The sequence below is a fragment of the Monosiga brevicollis genome, genomic scaffold (assembly GCF_000002865.3).
Source record: "Monosiga brevicollis MX1 MONBRscaffold_10 genomic scaffold, whole genome shotgun sequence".
In the NCBI taxonomy this organism is placed as follows: domain Eukaryota; class Choanoflagellata; order Craspedida; family Salpingoecidae; genus Monosiga; species Monosiga brevicollis.
The window spans coordinates 1,182,005-1,203,756 of record NW_001865047.1 but is presented as its reverse complement, the minus strand read 5'-3'; the positions used below and the strand labels follow the sequence as shown (position 1 = coordinate 1,203,756).

At 56.2% G+C, this 21,752-nt stretch overlaps 7 protein-coding genes across 7 annotated transcripts; 4 read left to right on the top strand and 3 right to left on the bottom strand.

Moving 5' to 3' along the window:
* Positions 1 to 65: 65 nt before the first annotated feature.
* Positions 66 to 3,388, top strand: MONBRDRAFT_8367 (uncharacterized protein; the record flags this gene model as incomplete). Its single annotated transcript, XM_001745954.1, has 7 exons — positions 66 to 128; positions 239 to 322; positions 406 to 513; positions 609 to 705; positions 854 to 1,064; positions 1,185 to 1,239; positions 2,033 to 3,388. 7 exons carry the CDS (start codon positions 66 to 68, stop codon positions 3,386 to 3,388), a joined length of 1,974 nt encoding a protein of 657 aa, XP_001746006.1.
* Positions 3,389 to 3,765: 377 nt separating this feature from the next.
* Positions 3,766 to 5,191, bottom strand: MONBRDRAFT_37143 (uncharacterized protein; the record flags this gene model as incomplete). Its single annotated transcript, XM_001745824.1, has 1 exon — positions 3,766 to 5,191. The coding sequence occupies one exon, from the start codon at positions 5,189 to 5,191 to the stop codon at positions 3,881 to 3,883; it is 1,311 nt and encodes a 436-aa protein (XP_001745876.1). The 3' UTR covers positions 3,766 to 3,880.
* Positions 5,192 to 6,198: 1,007 nt separating this feature from the next.
* On the top strand, positions 6,199 to 8,171 carry MONBRDRAFT_25588 (uncharacterized protein; the record flags this gene model as incomplete). The annotated part of the gene is made up of 10 exons (XM_001745953.1): positions 6,199 to 6,537; positions 6,659 to 6,767; positions 6,841 to 6,920; positions 6,999 to 7,118; positions 7,192 to 7,280; positions 7,425 to 7,500; positions 7,618 to 7,693; positions 7,800 to 7,879; positions 7,958 to 7,999; positions 8,088 to 8,171. The coding sequence occupies 10 exons, from the start codon at positions 6,199 to 6,201 to the stop codon at positions 8,169 to 8,171; spliced, it is 1,095 nt and encodes a 364-aa protein (XP_001746005.1).
* Positions 8,172 to 8,414: 243 nt separating this feature from the next.
* MONBRDRAFT_8364 (uncharacterized protein) lies at positions 8,415 to 16,105 on the bottom strand (the record flags this gene model as incomplete). The annotated part of the gene is made up of 18 exons (XM_001745823.1): positions 8,415 to 8,549; positions 8,629 to 8,688; positions 8,776 to 8,862; positions 8,947 to 9,027; positions 9,112 to 9,249; positions 9,414 to 9,542; positions 9,801 to 9,868; positions 11,180 to 11,293; positions 11,404 to 11,575; positions 11,959 to 12,675; positions 12,782 to 12,932; positions 13,042 to 13,328; positions 13,457 to 13,570; positions 13,656 to 13,906; positions 14,491 to 14,572; positions 14,668 to 14,763; positions 15,269 to 15,957; positions 16,063 to 16,105. 18 exons carry the CDS (start codon positions 16,103 to 16,105, stop codon positions 8,415 to 8,417), a joined length of 3,414 nt encoding a protein of 1,137 aa, XP_001745875.1.
* Positions 16,106 to 16,546: 441 nt separating this feature from the next.
* On the top strand, positions 16,547 to 17,050 carry MONBRDRAFT_25585 (uncharacterized protein; the record flags this gene model as incomplete). Its single annotated transcript, XM_001745952.1, has 1 exon — positions 16,547 to 17,050. One exon carries the CDS (start codon positions 16,547 to 16,549, stop codon positions 17,048 to 17,050), a length of 504 nt encoding a protein of 167 aa, XP_001746004.1.
* Positions 17,051 to 17,105: 55 nt separating this feature from the next.
* MONBRDRAFT_37142 (uncharacterized protein) lies at positions 17,106 to 19,332 on the top strand (the record flags this gene model as incomplete). Its single annotated transcript, XM_001745951.1, has 1 exon — positions 17,106 to 19,332. Exon 1 carries the CDS (start codon positions 17,293 to 17,295, stop codon positions 19,330 to 19,332), a length of 2,040 nt encoding a protein of 679 aa, XP_001746003.1. The 5' UTR covers positions 17,106 to 17,292.
* Positions 19,333 to 19,762: 430 nt separating this feature from the next.
* MONBRDRAFT_32492 (uncharacterized protein) lies at positions 19,763 to 21,396 on the bottom strand (the record flags this gene model as incomplete). The annotated part of the gene is made up of 1 exon (XM_001745822.1): positions 19,763 to 21,396. The coding sequence occupies one exon, from the start codon at positions 21,394 to 21,396 to the stop codon at positions 20,167 to 20,169; it is 1,230 nt and encodes a 409-aa protein (XP_001745874.1). The 3' UTR covers positions 19,763 to 20,166.
* Between the last annotated feature and the right edge of the window lie 356 nt (positions 21,397 to 21,752).

Below are 21,752 nucleotides of genomic sequence, written 5' to 3'. Positions count from 1 at the left end.
TCCTATGGTCACTCACGCTTGTGGCTTTTGAAATGTGGTTTGGCAGTCATGTGAACAAGAAGGCCATGGAGCAATATGTGAGCTTTTCCGAGCAACGCGAAGCGCTGATGCGACGCAAGACGGATCAGGTGTGTGTCTAGGGGTTGGTATTAAAGTGCGACGTGTTTTGAGCAGCCTTGCTGTTCTGTGTCTGTTTCGAAGGTGTGAACCATCACTAACAATTTGACTTGGGCTTTAGGACGATGGAGACAAGGCCATTGAGCGACTGTTGATGGTGTTGGATAACAAGAAGGACGAGGCCATTGAGCGAACCTTCAAGATGGTATGACCGTGGTGTGATGTACTTGTCAATGTGGCCTGCCTTGCGCCTTTTGCCATGTCTGATAAAGGACGTGAATCTTTCAGGTTTGCAAGTTTTTCAGTGATGTATTCAAGGAGCTGGTCCCCCACGGACATGGCGAGCTGGTGATGCAGCGGTCCAAGGGAGGCGACGCGTCGCAGGATGGTGACGAGGTGCGTCGATTACTAACACTGTCTTGGTGATGGCCCGAATATTGAAACTGATCCTACTTTTGTACATGTGTGTGTGTGCGTGCGTGCGTGTGTAGTCGCAGGAGACTGATGCGTCAACGCGCAAGCGCGGCAAGCGCCCCCGCATCAACGAGTTTATTGGCGTGGCCATTCGCGTCAACTTTACGGGTCGTGGTAAGAATTGGTTATGATAAAGGGTGCTTTACACTGCCAATGGCAGCATCCCTGCTGCACCACATCTGTGGATGTCATGGACGGCTGAAGAGTGGGCACGCGGTGCAGTGCCACACTCATTGATTGTTGGGCGCAAATGGTGGTGTAGGCGAGGACACGCACTTTTTGCAGTCGTTGTCGGGTGGCCAAAAGTCGTTGGTGGCGCTGGCGCTCATTTTCTCGATCCAAAAGTGCGATCCTGCCGCCTTTTATCTCTTTGATGAGATTGACCAGGCGCTGGACCCAGCGCACCGGGCCGCGGTGGCGCGCATGATTTACAAGGCCTCTCGGGAAGCCCAATACATCACAACTACCTTTCGGTGGGTGCGCTCGAGTTGTCGGCACAAAAAAACGTGTCTAGTCTCGTAAGGAATGACGGCTTGGATCGCCTTTTCACGGAGAGCCACGACGGCTTGTGACTTTTGCCCGTGTTCTTTTAGACCGGAACTGCTTGTCAACTGTGACAAGTGCTATGGCGTCTCGTTTGCAGACAAGGTAAGCTTCGTTATTGCGAGGGCCGGCGTGCCGGCGAAGGTTTTGAAGCTGACGTCAACATTGCTCGCGCGTAGGTGTCACGAATTGATGTCGTCTCCAAAGAAAAGGCACTTGAGTTTATCTCCCATGAAGCGCGCGTGGCCTAGTGTGCGCGACGAGCCGCGAACCGCACCAGTTTCGCGCTGGTGTGTTGTAACCGTGCATGTCACTCTCTTTTTTTTTTCCTTTTTTTTTTTTTTTCTTTATTCTTCTGGCAATTGCGCAACAGAGAACGGATGATGTAATTGATGCGCGAAAGAGAAACAACACCCGCACTTTTGACCGTTTTGCTTGTTCTTGCCTTGATTTGAACACATGCACGTCATTGAGGTGTGGTAAGTCATGCACATACGTATGGTGTCATTGGCTTGTTTCCACCTTACAGGTGGGCATGAGCGTATAAGAACCCGGTTCTCAACGTGTGAGCAAATCGTTGCAGCTCCTCGGTGAAATGGGACATGCATTTCCAGCAACTTTTCTCCAACACGCTGGTTGCTTGCTCCTCCCCCTCGAACGCACCTTCCACTCGCACGTACTCATTCCTTCTCTCCCTCTTCCTCTCTCTCCCTCCTTTCATTCGACTTTGGCCTTTGCTTGCCTCTTCACTCTTGATTTCCTCTTTTCGTCGCCCGTGCCCGTGCCCGTGCCCGTGCCCGTGCCCGTGCCACGAAAAAAAGGTCCTATCGGCGTGCCATCGACTGCCCACGATCAAAGCAACATGCCACCTCCCACTGCGGCCCCTTTGGGGTTGCAGCCCGTGTTTTGGGCCTTTTTGATCGGCCACATTGTCGCCTCGGTGGGCATGGCCACCGCCCTTCGATACATTGAGGAGGTGGATGAGGATGATGAGTTTGGCATTGGAACAATTCATGCCCTCTTCCTGGCAGGTCAGGCTTCGGTGGCCCTTGCTTTGGGTCTTGGACTGCTGTGCGGGCTGGGTGCACGTAGCAACAGCACCGCCCCAGCTTCCAACCCAAGCACAAGCCTCCCCGCGCTGGCACCGCTTGATGCGATAACCAACTCGGCGTTCAACACATTACCACCACCACCACCAGCAGCTGATCTCACGTCTCTTTTGGAAGCACCGTTGCCACCGGAAACCCACATTGCCATCATGTACCTGGACCACGGCGTCGCCATGCCGCTGGAGCCCGAGACCCTTGTGAACACAAAACCCATGCTTGAGAGCCCACTTCCGCTGGCCGTTGCCATCACAACTTTGACCCATTCCCCACCCGAGCCAAGCTCCACTTCCAATCAGGGCTCGGCCTTGTGGCACAAGTTGTTTGTCGTCGGTGCCGCCGCCGGCATGTGCCAGAACCTTGGCCAACAGGGCTACTTGTTAATGTCCATGAGCGGCGGTGCCGTCTCCCTGCTGGGGCCGCTCAGCAGCATGTACAAGGTGATTCCCATGCTCTTTGCCATTCTGGTACTGCGTCATTACCCCAATCGCCAACAAGTGCTGGGCATGTTGCTTTCCGTGGCGGCTATTGCCTTCTTTGCCCTGGCTGACACGGGTGAATTTGATCTTCAAAACCCCGTGGACATTGGCTACTTTTTCCTCTGTGTCATGGGTTGGGGCTGTGGCAGCAGCCTTCTCCAGTGGTTCTGCAATCTGCCCCTGCGCTTGCAACTCCTCCAATTTACCGTCATCGTGGCCGGTTTTGTGGCGACTGGCGCCATTGCCGTGGCCACTGTCTACCGTGATCTGGACCTGAGCCGCTGGTCCACCGTCCACACCCTGTCCCTTTTGGCAGGTGTTGGTGGCGCCAGTGCCAACTTGTCTTACGTATTTATGGCCCGAGCCGCGCGCTCCTACTCGGCCATCGTAGCCCCCATGGCCAGTCTCTCCATCGTACTCACCATCTGCGTGGGTGCCCTTTGCCTCCATGAGCACATTGCCCTCCTTCAAGCCATCGGCATGGCCGCCATGCTTCTTGGAGTTGTTCTCATGGGGCTGCCCAATCGTGCCCTCCATCTGCTCCGCCAATTGTGGACTGGAGTTGGTCCAAAACAACCTCCCGTGGCTCCCCCCACGGCTGCTGCCGTGCCAGAAGTTATCGTTGTGCCTCTGACTGAACTGCCACTCTCCCCTGCGCCAGTTCACTAGCATCCAGCGCACCTGACAGGCGTGCAACTCTGTTGTCGCTTTGTCAATGACCGCAAAAGATGTCCGAACCAAGCCCCGCCGCCGTGCGTCCAGGCGAACGCTTGGTGTTTCTTGCGTTTGATCTAGGTCGGCAGAAAACCCATAACCTGCGCCATCTCTTTCTTCGAGCCGGCACGAGTAGCCGTGACGTTGTCGTGTTAATAATGTTGACGAGCAAGAAATTGACTGCTTGATTTTCGCCGGTCTTGGTTTCCTCATCTATAAATCTCCTCGCACCCAACAACTCGACAACGTCCTTCAAAGTGTACAAACCGCCGTTTCCGCTCCAAGACCAACGCGCAAGATCAAGGCTGGCCAAGATAATATGATTCACATGTCCATCATCAATTACATGTTGTTATCATCAAGAGTATATCGGATGTTTCATCAATCATTAGTAACAGAGGTGATCAGAGAGGAATAAAAGGTGAGGCGGGTCGCAAGAAGCAGGGGTCAAGTACTGGACCACCCCGTGTTGTGAAACCAGTATAGCTCGCCGGGGTTGCTGCCGGAAGCAATGACGTCGGGGCGCTGGTCGAGGTCGAGATCGCTGACTCGGCAGTTTCGTGCGTCAAGTAGGGTGGTGGTGAGGGGGCGCATGGTGTTGAAATTGCCGGCGCCGTCGTTGACGTACCATGCCACTGTCTCGGCATTGGGGAGGGTGCTCAGCACGTCCAGATCACCATCGCTGTCGAGGTCGGCCACAACCAAGGACGTGAGCTGCGGGGCCGCGCCGGCATGGGCAATGGGACGCGGGGCGGGGTCGATAGATCCATGGCCAAGATTGCGAAACCATTGAATCGCGTTGACAAAACCGCTAGCACTGAGCACATCCACCCACCCATCACCGTCCAGGTCCCCAATCGCCACAAGAGTGGGCGCTGAGGCGTTGGTGGTGAGGCTCACGGCTTGGGCAAAACTGCCATTTCCATCCAGATTGCGGGACCAGCGGAGGCCGTTGATCTGGAAGTTGCCGCTCACAATGTCAATGTGGCCATCGGCGTCGAGATCAACGAGGGCCAGGGACGAGACGGATAAGGCTCCAGAATCGATGGAATAATCATCCTCAGCAAAACTGACTCCATTGGAATTTCGTCGCCACCCAATGATAGAATGCACGGCAGAGGCATAGACCAGATCCAGGAGCCCATCGTTGTTAAGGTCGGTAGCAGCAGCCTCGGTGATGCCTGTGGAATCGGAGACGGGGACTCGGGAGCCAAAGGAGCCCAGACCAAGGTTGACGTACAACAAGACGTTGCCCACAGAATCGACGGTAAACACGTCCAGATTCGTATCCAAGTTGACATCGGCAATGACCAACTTGACGACGGTCCCCGGGGTGCTGATGTCAATGTATTGAGGCTCGGCAAAGGTGAGATTGTGCAGGTTGCGTTGCCAGAAGATGGTGGAGGTGGCATCGGCCGTGATGATGTCTGGGTAGTTGTCCCCGTCCAGATCAGCCACCTCAAAGGTCTTGGGCGGGCCAATGCTGCCCAGGTTCAGCACATGGGCTGTCGGCATGGACCACGGGGCAGCAGGGGTGGCGCTGGTTCTGTTGAGGTAAGCCAGCTGACTCTCAAGGCGCGCCAGCTTGGCCAGCAGATCCACCCCGTTGAAGTAGACCTTTGCGCCCGCCACGGGCGTTTGAATGTGCAGAGTGCCATTCTCGTCTGCGACCAAGCCGGGCCACGGCGAAACGGCCCAACACACGTGAACCCAGAGCACAAGGAGCGACAGTCGCCGTCGAGCTAGCCAAACTTCCATGGTAAACCGGCAACCCCCCGCCCCCTCCGCACACACACATACACCGGCTGCTCGCCTTGCGACAACACACACACACACACACGGCCGAGTGAGACAGTGAGCGAGCGGTCAAAGTGAGAGAGAGAGAGAGAAAGACGGAGAGAGGGCGAGACGGAGTGAGCGAGGGAGAGTGAAGGTGAGAGACGGAGTGAGAGAGGGAGAGAGAGAGAGAGGGAGAAAGTGAGAAAGAAAGACAGCGAGGCAGGAGGACAGCATGTGTGGCAAGAGTGGCGCAACGCAGAGAAAGACAGAGACAGAGACTGAGACAGAGACAGAGACTGAGACTGAGACAGAGACTGAGACAGAGACTGAGACTGAGACAGAGACAGAGACTGAGACAGACACAGACAGAGAGACAGAGACAGAGACAGAGAGACAGAGAGACAGAGACAGACAGAGAGAGTCGAGAGATCATAAAATGTCAGAAAAGTTGAACCAAAGTGATGTGGACACACCACATCGTTCTTACCAAGGTTTATGCTATTGAATATCTATTTTATGTAGCATTATCATGTATTCAAGGAAATACAATGGTATATTTGGAGTAGTTTATGTAGATGATTGAGTGGTTTTTGTAGTGCTTTCGTGAGCATCGCCAAATTCGATCGCGTCCGTGACCCCCTGAGCCCTCTCACTCCGCCCCCTCCTGCTGTGCCTCAATCCCCCTGTGCCTCACTCGTCGCCTGGATCTCACTCTTCGTCTGGATCTCACTCTTCACCTGGACTCGTCGCCTGGATCTCTTTCCCTCTCGCCTCCTGGCTCTCCTTCTCACGCTCCGCCTCACTCTCCGCCGTACGTCCTCTCTCCTCCCCTCTCCTCTCTCCTCTCTCCTCTCTCCTCTCCTCTCGCCTCCTCATTGCCTCTTGATCCAAAAGTCGAACCACTGTGGAGGATGGGCGCATTTTCTCTCACTTGATCGTTGCCACGACAGGGTTGGACGCACAGATCCTCTGCGCCCATCATCAGCATGAACGCAGCCATTCACACAATCGTGACAGGGGTTGCCCTCGTGGCTGCCCTCATCATCCAATTCGGTGGCATTCATCATATTGAGGAGGGCTACGTCGGCATCTACTACCGAGGTCTCTTACAACCTGCCTCCCATGACGACCTGCCTTCCATGACCTGCAGTCTTCTTTTTTTGACCCGCCTGGCACCTCTCTCACTCACTCTCTTCCCCTCTCCTTTCCTCTCTTTCCCTCTTCTCTCTCTTCTGCCCTCCATAGGTGGTGCCTTGCTCAATGCCGTATCCGAGCCTGGCTACCACGTCTTGATCCCCTTTTTAACTTCTGTCAAGCAGGTTCAGGTCAGCCCAATCTTCAAGCCCTCAGATCTTGTCGACCACGCTCCCTCCCCCTCTGATAATGCGCTTGACACACCCCCCCCCCCCCCCTCTCCCCCACCAAAAAAAAAAAAATCCCCACCAGATCACAATGCAAAAAGACGAGGTGCGCAACGTCCCCTGCGGTACCTCGGGAGGTGTCATGATCTACTTTGACCGCGTTGAAGTCGTCAACATTCTCGACAAAGAAGCCGGTACGCCCCTAAAGGCTTGTCGGCCCGGCACATACGCCGCCGCCGCGCTCACCAAGGCCCGCCTGATTCGTAGTGTTGGATACCGTCCGTCGATTCACCCCCTCCTACGATCAGCCCCTCATTTTTGACAAGGTCCACCACACCCTCAACCAGGTTGGTGCCCGATCAACGTCAAGGCCCGTTGCCCTGCCCCGCCTTTTGCCATGGCTTGACCTGACCCATCCACGATAGTTTTGCAGCGTCCACACGCTGCAAGAAGTGTACGTCAATCAGTTTGATCAGATTGATGAAAACCTCAAGCAAGATTTGGAAGCCGACCTCAACAAACTTGCGCCCGGCCTGCAAATTCTCGTACGTCAACAATTGGCCTGCATACGCGAGCCAAGCGACCCTCGGCTCAGTGCCAGCCATGCTCTTCCCACAGGCCGTCCGCGTGACAAAGCCCATCATCCCAGAAGCCATTCGCCAAAACTATGAAGCCATGGAAGCGGAGAAGACAATGCTGCTCATCGCGTACGCTCCAGCTCTGCCCCAGGCTCCCAAAGCACTCATCGGCCATCATGGGCCAATGGCCCACCCCCTCGCGTGCTGATCAACCATGGCCCTTGGCCATGCTCCCTCACTGTTGTGCCCGCCTTGCTGCTCGCCCATCGCTAGGGAACAACGTCAGCGTGTCGTGGAGAAGGAAGCCGAGACGGATCGCAAGCGCGCCGTCATTGAGGCTCAGAAAGCAGTCAGTTCAACCACCACCACCCAACACCACCCAACACCACCACCAACACCCTTCCATTCTATGACGTTTTCCTCCTCTCATCTTGGGCGCACCGGCTTGCACCCACCACCCCTGTAGGCGGAAGTCAAGACCATTGAGAACGAAGCCCGCATCGCTGAAAAAGAAGCAGAAAAGAAAATGTCGACCCTCGAAGGTTTGCCACCTGCTCTTTTTCCCGGAATGCAGCCCCGTCACCAGCATTGCCACTAACAAGCTCCATTCCCCCAATCTGTCACTATCGCGCTTGAGCGTGCCTTCAGATCAGATCCGCTTGGCGCGCGCCAAGGGCGCTGTGGACGCAGAATACTACCAATTGACCAAGCAGGCCGAGGCCGAGAAGGTGATGATTCATTTTCACGCTTGCCTACGCTCCAAGCCCTTTTACAGACTTGATCTCATTGCACCTCGCTTTTACTAGGCTCGCTTCACCCCCGAGTACCTGCAGGCTCTCATGTATACGGTAAAACCCCTGCCCCTTCCTTGTTGATGCGCCAAACATACTGCGCACGCGGTGCACCTCACAGCCTCACCCTGCCCTTTGTACATAGAGCGTGGCCAACAAGACCAAAATTTTCTTTGGTCCGGATATTCCTTCCATGTTCACTTGGCCTTCTACCACCCCCAACGAATAGACAAACCCCGCATCCTCCACCCGCAGGTCTTGTACATATGCTGTATGCCCAATAGATGTTTCAGATTACTTCAATTGACAAGAGCTGCTGTATTCGGCCCCAGTCAGACCTCAGTATACCCGCTCGCCCGATACAACTTTGTACAGCACGGCTGCCACAATCGGACAATCAGGCATTTACTAAAAAAACAAAACACAAGGCTCTTTTCCAAATAACGTCGTACAATCACGAGGGGAAGCTATTTCAGGCCATGGCCGAGCCTGCCGTGTTGGCACCTGTTTCCTCCTCGATCCGCTTGAGCAACTCCTCATACAGACTCATGTCTGCACAATTCTCTTGCCGACACAGGCCCAGCGTCTCCAGAGCGTACTTGCGAGCCTACAATTAATGCGACGCGGGAATGATTTGCAATCATTCCTGGATACCATCGACAATATGGCAAAAACCCGAGTCTCACCTTTTTGTAATCACCATCGAGCTGGGCAGCCATGCTTGCGGTGCTCAAGCAACGAGCCTCCTGGCGACAACAACGACAGTATAAGGAGACGGCCCGCGCCGATTCTGGACCGGACGACCAGGGATCACATCATCACAATACCCTTACGGTGCTATGGCTAATCGGCTGCAGGCCTTTAGCGGCCTCGTATGCCCGCACAGCCTGCTGCTCGCAGCGTTGCGCGACCTCGTGACGCTGAGGTGGAAGGCGGGAACGACATGAGGTCACACGCTAGACCAACTTAGCCTCTTGATCGTGCGCCACCAAATTGCGACGTACCGAGACGTCGTCCGCATACTCAGCACGCAGGAGCAAAAAGTTGGAGTATTCTTCCAGAGACATGCCGTACAGCGCTTGCAGCTAAATGCAATGACAAATGAGGAGTGATCCTTCATGCGACAAGGAGCCGCCAATTGGCCAAGTCAGGAGACAAAATATACACACCTCCTCACTTTCCTCAGCAAAGATGGAGGACGAGCTGTGAACGAGTTCTTCGGCGGTCTCAACACACCAGCGATACCCAGACTCGGCGGTCTCTGGCTCGCCTTGATGCATTTTACAGTCTGCTAGATGCAAAGACAACTATAACCCAGCGACGGGGCACAGGACAATGGAGTGAACACATTGCGTGCGTTGCGTGCTTGAAAAACTAAGCCCGAGTAGCAACTGGGAGGAGATGCTTTGCGCAAAGTCGAAAAGAAGCTGCATGGATAAGATAACGACGATAATACTAATACTAATAATACCTCAACCATGGCCTTGAGCCAACGCTTGTCCTTGGTCTCGTGGTAGTGGCTGTGCAGAAAGCGGATGCTTTCCTCATAGTGGCCCGAGGCTGCCGCGTAGTTTTTCATGCGGTAGTACAAGTCGCCCAGCTAGTAGCGGCGAACACCGACATCAGCAAAAGGCGAGAACCAAGGCCTGGGGGAAAAAGGCGAACACAAGCACGCGCACTGACTCGCATGTGCACAACGGTGCGCTGTGACTGATGGAGTGAGGACTCGTTGCGCAAAACGGCCTTGTAGCATTGCACAGCCTTGAGCATTGTAGCCAGATTGATGTGAGAGAAGCCAGATGGGGTGCGGGACGGGCGTGGCAAAGGTGCGCGACAGGAAGAGGGAGGGGGGACACACCTGCTCAAACTTGCTCTTTTCGATGAGTTTAGTGGCCATGACCAAGAGCTCCGCGTCCTCGAGGGTGACTAACGAGCCGAGCACGGACGAACAGCTGCGGTGAGGCCTGACGTTGGCGACTTGACTACTCGATGATCAACCCGATATGAAAGCCGGGCACGTACGCTCGCCGGCTTGTTCCTCGGCATGGTGAAAGAGTGAAAAGGCCAGGCACGGAAGGGCGGTACCAATGACCGGCTCACTCAACTGCTGGCGGGCGCGTGCAAACTGGGCCCGCATCATGGCTGACGTGCGCTGCGTGGCAGCTCGCAGTTCCAAGCGCCACAGAGGCAACGCACGACGAAGAGCGGCGGCGGCACCTCGCAAAGCCATGTTGATGGAGGCGTGGAAAATAATCTTATGATGGAGACGATGCGGAAGGACAGGGACGGCAGTCGAATACGTGCTGCAGTGTGTTGCAAAACGAGATTCAAACCGCAACCGGCGACGAAGACCAAGTGGTTATCTATTGTGCTGGAGCAGGACGAGTAAAATGAGTCACTGGAAAGCGAGGCGACAAGGCCTGCCGACACGAGTTTTGACCTAGTGGGAGGTCAAGCGTCCCCAAAAAGCCTGCGTCATGCGCCATCGCACCCAAGCACGCGCGAGCAACCAAACCGGTCTGCCGTGGGGCCGTGATGGCACCGCAATTCCGGCCACCTTGATCAGACACCCATCACCCCCTCCTCTTCCGCACCCCATCTTCACCCCACCCCGACCCCTACCCCTGGCTCTCCATCCCGCAACGCAACACGCCACAACCCGAAGCGCACACACACACACACACACACACACACAGACCACTTATCGTCATGCAAAATCCCACACACTCACTCACACACAGAATACGCGAAAGAGAATCACACACACACACACACACACACACACACACACACACACACACACACACACAATGAAGATGAGAAAGTGTGTGTGTGATGGTGATTGCGAGTGAAACGGTTTCCGTGTCAATTTTTTTTGTCTTGTTGTCTTTTGTGGCGAGTTTGATGGTGATGATGGGTGGGTATTGGGAGAAGTGGGAGGCAATTCGGGTTGAGCATCGGGGGTGAACAACACGGAGAGCTGTGCATCGTCATCGCCATCACCGCCATCACCATCAGAGACAAGACAGACACAACTCAGGCAATGACGGCCTCAGGGACCGTTGCATCCACTTCGGCCAAGCGATCCAGCACCTGTTGAACGAGCAAGACATCTGGTACCACAGAGCAGGACAAGGCCCAGAAATGTGACAAAAGACGCGGGCCGCGAGATCAAGAAGAAGACAGAGAATGCAAGCCGCACCGATGCGCGTTGCACAACAACACAACACGACTCACCCTCTTGTTTCTGAAGGCGCTTGCGCAGGACAGCGGGCTTGACAAAAGACAGCAGTGTTTGCCAAAGCAAGTCATCCCAGACCGCGAGCCATAGAACAGCATTGAAGACCGCCCCTGTCAACCAACACAACACAAAACGGTCGTTACCGCAGCTTGGGCCGGGCCACGTCAACGACTCGATAAACCGAGCCAAGATCTTGCAGAGGTAGAAAACCTCAACGCACCTGTCATGGTCGGTGCCGTGGTCCCGACCGGCAGCTCGCACAAGAGCTGCACCGCCTCCGTTCCCAGGCCCGCGCGATAAGAGGGCGAGTATCGGCAGCCAAGGCCCACGCCCGTGATACACGACACAATCAAAGCAGGATCCCCAGACCTAAACCAGTTGCCAGTACGACACTATGAGATCAGTTGTGCACGCAAGCGCCTGGCCGCTCTCCACACATGCACCTACCGCAACACCAACAACGTTTTTTCCGCAGCTATCGCAGCATCAATCGAGAACCACTATCCGAGACAAAGTACCGATGAATGCGACAACCGTTGCTCGATCAGCCCGCCAAGAACCATCCAAGATTGAAGAGATGCATGCAGCAAAACCCAACGTCGTACCGCATTGGTCGATGCGCGCGAAAAGGTGCTGAGAGGCAGCAGAATGTTGAACCAGGCAGCCACATGCTAAAGATCGGCACGTGATCGTAGGACATGACCGGCTGAGCATCAAAATAAACCGGACACAATCGTTGGACAAGCGAACGAATGGCCCCTGCTTATCCTCTCACCTCAATGTCAGCCTCGGTCATGTATTGGAGACAAGCTCCAAAGAGACCTTCCAGCGCCAGCACCTCCTGACATAGAGCCGTCTTGCAGTCCGAGCCCGAGCCCAAGCCACGATCGGCCTCCAATAGAACACAGGCTAACAGACAGAACAAACCGTGCGGCAGGGGTCGAGCCAGCACGGTCGTTGGTGCGCCCGAGGACCAATCCGCGTCCTTGGGCACAACCAAGCAGGCGTCCAGAGCCTTGAGGCAAAGCGTGGGTAGGCCAATGTATTCAGCATGACGAAGAACATCGCGCAAGCGCACACGACCCAGATCACCCGCCAAGCGCTTAAACATGGTCACCATCATGTCTGTGGCCGCCGCCAGTTTGTTGACGGCATCATCTGCGACATGCTTGCGCTGCACCAGCTGAGGGAGAGCGTCCAGCCAGGTGTGCAAACACCCACCCAGGAGGGCATCGTTGGACGTGGGCCCTTGTGCAGCGGTGTGCATGGCGCACTGTCTTTGAAACAGGGCCGCCGCCAACTTGTACGCCAGTTCACACGCCAGCTCGACAGCGCGGGGCGTAACATCCCTCGGGCGGGACATCCACGCCTGTAGTACGCGCGCACAGGTCCAGAGCCCAGAGTGTACGTCCCGCTCCGTCACGTCGCGTGGTTGGACCAGTAATGCATGGTTCATGCCCTTACGCAACTGCTCCAATGCGTCCTCAACCGGCTAAACACAAAGAAGCGCAAGTGATTGAAGAAAGAAAAACGTCTCGAGCGGACTGATTTGATATTGAGAACGTGTTTGCGCAAGAAAGCACGCTCGTCGAACCCACCTTGGCGTGATGGTCGCCCAAGGCAGCAAGAATGGTTGACACATGGCGTGCCATGGGCTTGGCATCACAGGGCATGGTTGTTTCGGCGGGCCGAAGCTTGGCCACCTTGGTGCGCAGCTTCTTAAGCTTCTGCCGATATTGCTTGATAGTTCTAGGTACCCAGGCGCAGAGTCATGACTTTGCATGAGCAGAACCGCTCACGAGCGTCGAGCAAGCTGCCAAACACGGAAACAGGCTTATTGGACGTGCGAGCCACCGACTCTTCGTTGCGCGTCGGAATGTTGAGGCTGCCGTCCACGTCAAAGATAGCTGCCAATCGTAAGGGCCCACTGTCGCTATCCGCCGACATGGGCCGCGAGGTGCGCCGCGTGCTGAGTCGCCGATGTTCGTGCTCGGCCACGCGCCGACGACGTTCCTCGTCCTTTTGCTGCAAGCGCGCAATGCGATCCGCGGCTTGCGTCTTGCGTCGCTGCCGGGCTGCCTGTAATCGCTGGCTCTCTTGATGAGCGCGTTCGCGGCGCTGGGCCTCGATCCGCTCACGCCGCTCCTGCAGCAGCCGTGCGTGTGAGTAAAGCGGATCAGGGAAAGGAGCACGGCAGGCTTTAAATGAATGGGGGGAAAGCCAGAAAGGGCGTTCTTGTAAAGTGCAATACTACCGGCAGGATTATTTCTTACATCAGCATGACGGGAACGCTCCTCGACTTCGAGCTTGCGCATTTCCGAGTCAAGTTTCTGGATAAAGGCAATCTCTCGCGACTTTTCATCTTCCATCTTTCCTTTTTGCCGCACCTGTCCGCAGACATCAAGGCATGAGACGCAACAGCCGCTGAACAGAAAGCACCGAGCATGACGAAGGTAGGAGGGATGGACCAACCTCATTCAGGTGGTGCTGGCGCAGCTCCTGAGCTTTGGCGTGTTTGAACTCTAACACGGCTTTCAAACGCTCCTCCGACTCCTCACGTCGCGAACGTGCCTGGTGGATTGCCACGAAACGTCCCACATCCAATAGAGCAAGACCGAGTGACCACTGGATGAGGCGAGACACCAGATAATTCCCAAACAACAATGCCGCCCATAGCGCGGCATTGTTGCGCGGCAGCTTGTTGGAACAGGACAGGAGTGGAACTGACATTGGAAAGACGATCATTTTGGAGGCGAATGCGTCGATCTTGTTCACGCTGCAATTTTTGCCGATTGCGCTCGGCGCGAATATGCTTTCGCTTGGCACGTTGAGCTGACTGCGCACCCACAGGCGCATGTACACGCATGTTCAAGCCGTTAGCGAGAAAGAAGAGACTGGATCTCCATTGAACATGGGAGTACGCACCTCTTCTAGCGTCAGTCGCCGAGCTGGAGAGCTGAGCTTTTTGTGCAAAACAACCGCATCGCCGGGGGCCCTTTCTACGATCCACTCATCTTGCTCTTCCGCCCAGTCTGCTCCTACTTTTTGAGGCATAAGTCAATAAGCTCTAGCTCAAGACATAAAAAAAAAACAGGACGTATGCGTGATCTCATCACGCACCCATTTGAAGCACGAGCCCGTCCTGGCTGGCGTTCAGAGAAGCAGGGGGCGACGGGCTTGGCGGCAAGAGTGGTGGCTCTTCGGGCGCTTCCGCGTCTATTGAACAGCCGGCCAACGCGTGTGTCTGAGATCTTAGCGCCTTAAAAGCCAGGAGTAGCCAGCGTTGCCTTGACCCGCACGCACTCACCTGCCACCGCTGTCAGAGGCATGTTTGACAGCATGGTAGAGTTGAGTGATGACATCAGTGATACGGGCGGTGTTCGTGATGACTGCGAGGATAATTGGGGGCATGCATTGCGGGTCATGAGAGGATCGTGCAAAAGGATGAAGCACCAGCTGCCGCAGCTGCGGTTGCCTGCGGTACCTTGCGAATGTCCCAGGCAACGGCTTTGGGTGGGTTGGGGGAAAGCGCCATGTTCTTTTCCACTTTGAACCGCTCAATCAACCCAGCAAAATCGCGCTGAAAAAAAAAAAAAAAAAAAAAAAAAAAACGGGCAGTTTGAGCGACGCATGTGCACAGGAGGATAAGCGCTGGGTTCTGTCAAGTCGGGAAGCACATTGCAAGGCGTCTTACGGTTGAAGACTCGAGAACCATCATGACTTCCTGACACTCTAGCACAGAGGTGTGATCTGCAACCTCCAACAAGAATTCGGAGCGTGCGATTCAAGAAGAATCAAAAAAGATGAAATCCAAAGATTCCAAAATAATATGAAATAATAAAGTCGACATGAGTTTGAGCCGCAAGGCCAAAGGGGCATTGCAGAGAGGGGGCCAACGACCGACCCTCGCAGGCTTCGTAGAGCATATCCACCACTTGATTGAGTCGGGCCAAGAGCAGGCTCCAGTAACGGGCCCGCAACTATGAGACCAGGATAATAGATGCTCGGGCATGAGGGCCGATGATGGGCAGCATTCGAGGCAGTCGATCCAAGCAAAATCGCAGGAGCAAAACAGCACATCTTACGCGTCGCTCGAGTTGCTCGGGGTCATCCTCATCAAGACTGCCGGTGGAGTGTGCATGCCAGTCAAGAAAATCATCCATGGAGCCCAGGCGACCTACCAGGGTCCCGTCCTGGCTGCCCAGAGAGGCCGGGCGGGCCGTGGACCCAAGACCGGGGCCCCCCGACGGATCACGGGAACGGGCCCAAGCTAGGCGGCGAGGCTCAGCACTAGGCTTGTGCGTGGACCGTGGTTGAGGTGCGCGTTGCACTGCCGCGGTTTTTGACGTGGGTCGACCTAACTCGGACGGCAAGACTGTCTGCTCTGACGGGAGGCCGGAGGGCGGGGCTTGGTTTGTGTTGCCATCGCGACTCTGATGACTGGGTTCGCTGCTGGTTCGAGGGCCGGCGTTGGTGTGATTCTGGGCATTACCATGACGCTGCTTTTTTTTCCGAGTCTGCGGGCGGATGGGGAGTCCCTGGTGGGAGTCGGCCGAATTGCGCGAGGCTTTGTGGTCGTGATTGGAGCGCGTGCGTCGGGTGCGGGGATTTGCGGAACCGCGTTGCTGGCGCTTGGTGCGTCGAGACTGGACGACGGTGAAATCGCCATCCCGGTCGTCCGTGTCACTGGCCAGGCTGACGGAGAAGGCCACCAGGTTTCTCGCCTCGACACCCTCTTGTTGAAGCTTGAGCTTGATGAGCGAGGCCTCAACCGCTACGCAGGAGCGAGCAAGGGGAGGGGAGAATGAATGCGAGATAAGCCGTGCGGGAATAACGTGGCAGGTGATGCATCAGGACCACGAGAGAGTGGCGGGCAAACCTGGTTGTGAAAGGCGGGGCGTTGGGGTATTGGCCCCAGACATGGTGGGCGTGGCCAGCGAGGGAGATTGTCGGCCTGATGGTGTCGCTGTGGTTCGTCCCGATCCGACATTGCTCGGACCACGGCTGTGCCCTTGGTGGCCCCCAGCCTGCGCAATGGCCAGGGGGTCGGCCGTGCTCAAGGCATCGACAATCGAACCCGACCCCGCCCCCTCCAGTGCACCGGTCGGTGGCGCATGGGAATGCCCCCTTCCGCGATGCTGAGGCCGATCTGCCACATGTCGCGAGGCAATGGAGCTATACAGGATCTTTTTGGCATCCCTGCCACGGCTCTCACCCCGTCTTCCTCTCCCAACCCCACCGCCTCCCCCACCCTCTTCCTCACTCCGAGCCATCAAACCCCGCCCCTACGGCTGCCGCCGCCGTCACCACTGCCGTGCGTGCCCCCCTCACTCGTTGACAACGCGCGCTCTGTCTCTGTGTGTATGTGTGTGTGTGTGTTGAAACACAAAATCTCTCTCTCTCTCTCTCTCAAACTCTCTCTCTCTCTCAAACTCTCAAACTCTCTTCAAACTCTCTCAAACTCTCTCTCTCTCAAACTCTCTCTCTCTCTCTCTCTCTCTTCTCTCTCTCTCTCTCTCTCAAACTCTCTCTCTCTCTCTCTCTTCCAAACTCTCTCTCTCAAACTCTCTCTCAAACTCTCTCTCAAACTCTCTCTCTCAAACTCTCTCTCTCAAACTCTCTCTCTCTCAAACTCTCTCTCTCTCAAACTCTCTCTCTCTCTCTCAAGCTCTCTCTCTCTCAAGCTCTCTCTCAAACTCTCTCACAAGCTCTCTCTCTCTCTCTCTCTCTCTTCTCTCTCTCAAACTCTCTCTCTCTCTCAAACTCTCTCTCTCAAACTCTCTCTCAAACTCTCTCAAACTCTCTCTCTCTGTTGTTTGTCAGACAAAATGAGCTATTTGTCAGATATGTCAGATGTTTCCGATTGATGTTTCAGGGCGACAGGGGATGGACGGATAAATCAGGGGGTGGATCAGGGGACGGGTAAGAGGGACGAAGGGGGCGGAGGGGACGGAGGGACGGAGGGGCAAGGGACAAGGGGACAAGGGGACGAGGGACGAGGGACAGAGGGACAGAGGGACAGAGGGGACGAAGGGACAGTGGGGACGAGAAACAAGAGACAAGGGACGAGAGCCAAAAAGCAAAAGGCCAAGGGACAAGGGAGAGGAAGATGTCCTTGCAAGGGGACTGGCAGGCACGGTTGTCTGCGCCGGTTTTGGCACGTCTTTTTCCGGAAGAGACGAGATGCGATGATGGTGAGCCAGCTCATGAAGCTCAGGGCTTGCTCGAGGGCGCGCTGGCCACCGTGACTGTCTGCCTCGGATCCCTCAGCGTCAACGAGGACAAGGACGCCGACGGTGCAACAGGGCTTCATCGTGTTGATCGCACGGCCGATGACGCCCGGGTGTTGGCTGGCTATCTCCACCGGGCTGCGCGCGACCCCCGCGTCGAGCTCGCTGCAGAACTCGACGCTTGCTACTCAGTCCTAAAAACTAACGTCCCAGACCCGGAGCACCCGCTGCAACGAATCGCCACCCAGCTGCTGCAGCGAGCGGTGTTCTCTGACCCAAAAACCGCAGTCGAAACGGTCTTGTTGCCGTTGCTCCCCATCTTTGCCATTCTGCTGGAGTGTCGCTTGAGGACCGCGCTCGCAAGCGCAGACTCGGCCTCGGCCACCACAGCAACCACACCCGCACCTGCAGCAGCCCTCTTGCTTCGTGACATCCTGCTGCACCCACTTTTGGCCACGTGGGCGACTCGTGCTGAACGCCGACTGGCTTGGCTGCTTGTCGGTCCCCCCACGGGCCTCAATCTCCGGAATCTCCTCTGGCATGGATTCATCACCCACTCGACCCCGCTGCCTTGGACATTTTGGCTCATCTTGCCGCTCCTTGTGGCTCGATGGACATCTCGCCTCCCGTCCTTGCCTCCGCTTTTGGCCGAAGCCCATGTACAGGCGCAACTTGACGCCATGCAACTGCGGCCTGGAGGTAGAGCAGAGGGCCAGCTGCAGCGCTGCCTCGCCGCGCTACCCGCTCTGACCAGCCTTTTACCCGCCCTGACCAAGGTCCATCCTTGGGAGCTTACAAGGACGCTGTTGTGTCGTATTGAAGTGGCCTTGCGGGCGCGCTTTGCAAGGGCCAATGATTGTCCCGAGCGTGTGCTCTGTGCGGAAGAGGCGACGCTGTTTACCACGCTGGATGTCGTCTTGGCCCCCAAACACAACGAGCACCCAAACACCCTCTACGCCAACAATGGCAGCAGCTCCCACGCCTTGCCCATGGCGCTATCTCTGTTTCTTTTTGATATGTTCCTCGCTCCCGAGGGCCCACGACTGCGGGATAAGGTGGCGCACGGTCTAGTGGCCACGCTACGCCCAAGTCACTTGTGCGCCCTCGGGTGTGTGCTAGCAACCATAGAGACTTGCTCGACTGCTGTACCGTCTCCAAAGTGGCTCGCCACCTACGTGCCACGGCATCACCCCCTCGGCGTAGCCGTCGCAATGTGGCACGCCCTCGCGGTGGCCGAGCAATCGGGTCTGCACAATCTGGCAATCTTGGGCAGGCACCCAACAGCACCCACGCCGCTGTTTGCTGAGCATCTTCAAAGCCTAAGGATTGCCGCGCGCTTTGCCGCCGTGGAAAAGGGCCACGAATTACATCACCCCGACTGCGCACTGTGTGCGACCTGGTGCACGTTGGACGACAGTGCGGCGCAGTTGGACTTGGTGGCACTGCTGGCAGGGTTGGCTCTTTTTGACTTGAGCCACGACCAGCTCAAGCTCGCCAAGCTCATGCGAGTGTGCTTGACGCAGCTCAAGCAAGCCTTTGTCGAACTGCGGCAGCTCGAGGGCCGATTGCTTGTGCGTTCGCGAGCAACAAGCTCATCGGGGTCCCGAGCCCAACGACTTTTGCCCCTGGTTCGGAGCGTGCTCTTACCCTGGCTCACCCTGCAAGTCATAGAGCTGGGTGCCCTGCTCTTACCCGCTTGCTCTGGGGCCTGCACCACGCCCATCGCCGGTCGGCTCTTTCCCGTGGCCGTTGATGCCGCCTGCACCCGAGCCGCACTCCGTTGGCTCAAGCGTCGGCTTCAGACGCTGCAACGCATCAACGCCGATGCCCCACACAACAAAGTGACTGTTCTGCTCACCCTTTTCTGTGCCGACGTTCAGCCAATACCTACGCCCACCGTGTCTGCGACGCCTTGTTAACCCGTGTGCCGTGATATGCCTACCTTTCCATTGTATTTTTCTCTCATTTCTCTGATTTTTTTATTTTTTTTTTCCCAATTTATGTCAATTTTTACTGATTTTTCGGGCTCCTCATCGCCTACCAGTCTCAAACTCGTACCGCATGGCCGCTCAGAGCTCTTATCCGCTGATCCGGAGCCTGCGGGATTGATACATTGACTGCCCAACGGCTTTTGTGGTGGCAGACAATGGCTTTGAAACGTGAATACACCCACTCCCGACGGCAACAGGGACGTCAATCTGCACAGCATCACCCAAAGCTCTTTCTTCACCTGCGAATCTCCTCCCAGCCTTGGATTAGCATGTCGAGGGGCGCGTCTCGGCTTTGCGACGGCGGCGATGAACCCGGATTAAGCGAGTTGCGTGGTCTCAAGCAACGCTGTCATTCCATCCAAAACAAAGTTCGATTTGGGGCGGAGAAGGACGGCCAGCAAACACGACGACCGAGCCCCAAGACACCCGTGTCGGATCGGCTAGAAGGATGGTCGGGTGGGTCAGGACGGAACACACAAGACGGGCACAGATGGGCCCTAACACAACACACAACGCAACGGCACATCGCCCAAGACAAGGGGATGGCAAGGAATCGACTCAACTCTTCTGTTTATCAGGGCCGAGGATGACAACCAAACAGACATAACAACTGAAGATTGCACGGGTGGGTGGCAGTTGAAAAACCATCAACGACGAAGCACAAAAAAAAAAAAAAAGGAAAAGGAAGGGGGGCAATCGGTCAGCAGACAGACGAACTATGGCTCGCGGAAGCAAGGGAAAGGTGTTTGGCTGTCCGATGACTCAAGCCTTGGGGTTTGCCACCTTGTGGCCAAAGCGATCCCAGCACTCGGTCATGGCGTGCGCGATGGCATCAAGCTCCTCGTCGGTGAGGGTGAGGAAGGTGGGGAGAGTGCACATGTTGTCAAGGTGGTAGGCGACCTTGTCCTCGGCGGGAAGGAAGGTCTGGTTGTTGATGGTCATGATACCACGGTTGGCGAGGAGCTGGCGGGACTCGTCAAGGTCGGGAAGCTTGACGAAGAAGTAGCAGCACGAGTTGTCCGACCCGCAGACACGGACGTTGTCGAGGTGGCGCTTGGGGATCTGGTCGAGGAACTTGCTGTACTGAACGTTGCAACGCTCTTGCATGACCTCCCATCGGGAGAGGTCGCCCATAATGTCGATGGAGCGGATGAGGGCGGGAGAGGGGCGAATAAAGTAGCCACCGTGCATGAATCCGGGATTTTGCTTGCGGTAGTTGTCGACGGCGGCGGTACGGCCGTAGCCAAAGAGGCGGAGGAGACGCTCGACCAGGAAGCAGCCGAAGCGAGAGTTGTAGATGAGCAGGGTGGGGAGCTTTTTGAGGATGAAGGAGAAGCGTTCCCAGGCGGATTCAAAGGGGAGCTTCTCAATTTCGCGGACCAAAAAGTCGTACAGGCGGGGGTTGTTGTGAACGACGCCGTAGCCACCACCGAGGGCGTTGGGAATCTTGTCTTGGCCAAGGGAGTAGAGGGAGATGTCGGCAAAGGTTTCGTCCTCCTTGCTAATGAGGTCGCCCTGGACGCGATCCTCAATGATGAGGAGGTCCTTGTTCTCGGCGCGCCAGGCCTTGAGCCAGGCGGCGTCGTAGTCGCGGCCGAGCATCTGGGTGACGACCACGGCGGCAAAGTCCTTGGCCTGGTAGCCCTTGGGAGGAAGCAGCTTTTGGCCGTCCATGTCCATGACAACGAGCTTGTTGCCGGTGGAGCGCATCATGCGAATAAAGCTGTGGTGGTGGAAGGGGGAGATGAGGACGACATCATCGGGCTTGAGCCAGTTTTTCCAGATGAGGGCAAAGATGCAGCGACAGGACTGGCTGAGGACAACGTTGCGGGGGCGTTTGACGCTCCAGTTTCGGGGATCGCTGCCACCCAGGCCGACGAGGTGCAAAAAGGCAATCAACAAGTGCCACAAAAACGTCAAGGCTCCGCAAGTCACGTAAGCCGGCACGACCGGAATCAGCGGTTCCTCGGGCGTGGTGGTGGACCGCTCCATCCTCTGCGGTGCTTCAAGCCTTCAGATCCAGCTCGCGTCGACGGGTCTTGCAGAGAGAGACAGAGAGAGAGAGAGAGAGAGAGAGCAGAGAGAGAGAGAGAGAGAGAAGGGAGGCGTCTGCGAGCAGAAAGAACGAGGTGAGCGATGGTTTAAAAGTAAAAGGGATCCAGGGTTCAGGCCCATGTAATGCGCATTCCCCTCTGAACTGCCAACGTCGTCTCATTCCCGCAAAGGCCATCAGTCCCATCCCCGGCTGCCCTTTTCTTCCCCATGCGCACGCGCACGAGAGAGAGAGAGAGAGAGAGAGAGAGAGAGAGAGAGAGAGAGAGAGAGAGAGAGAGAGAGAGAGAGAGAGA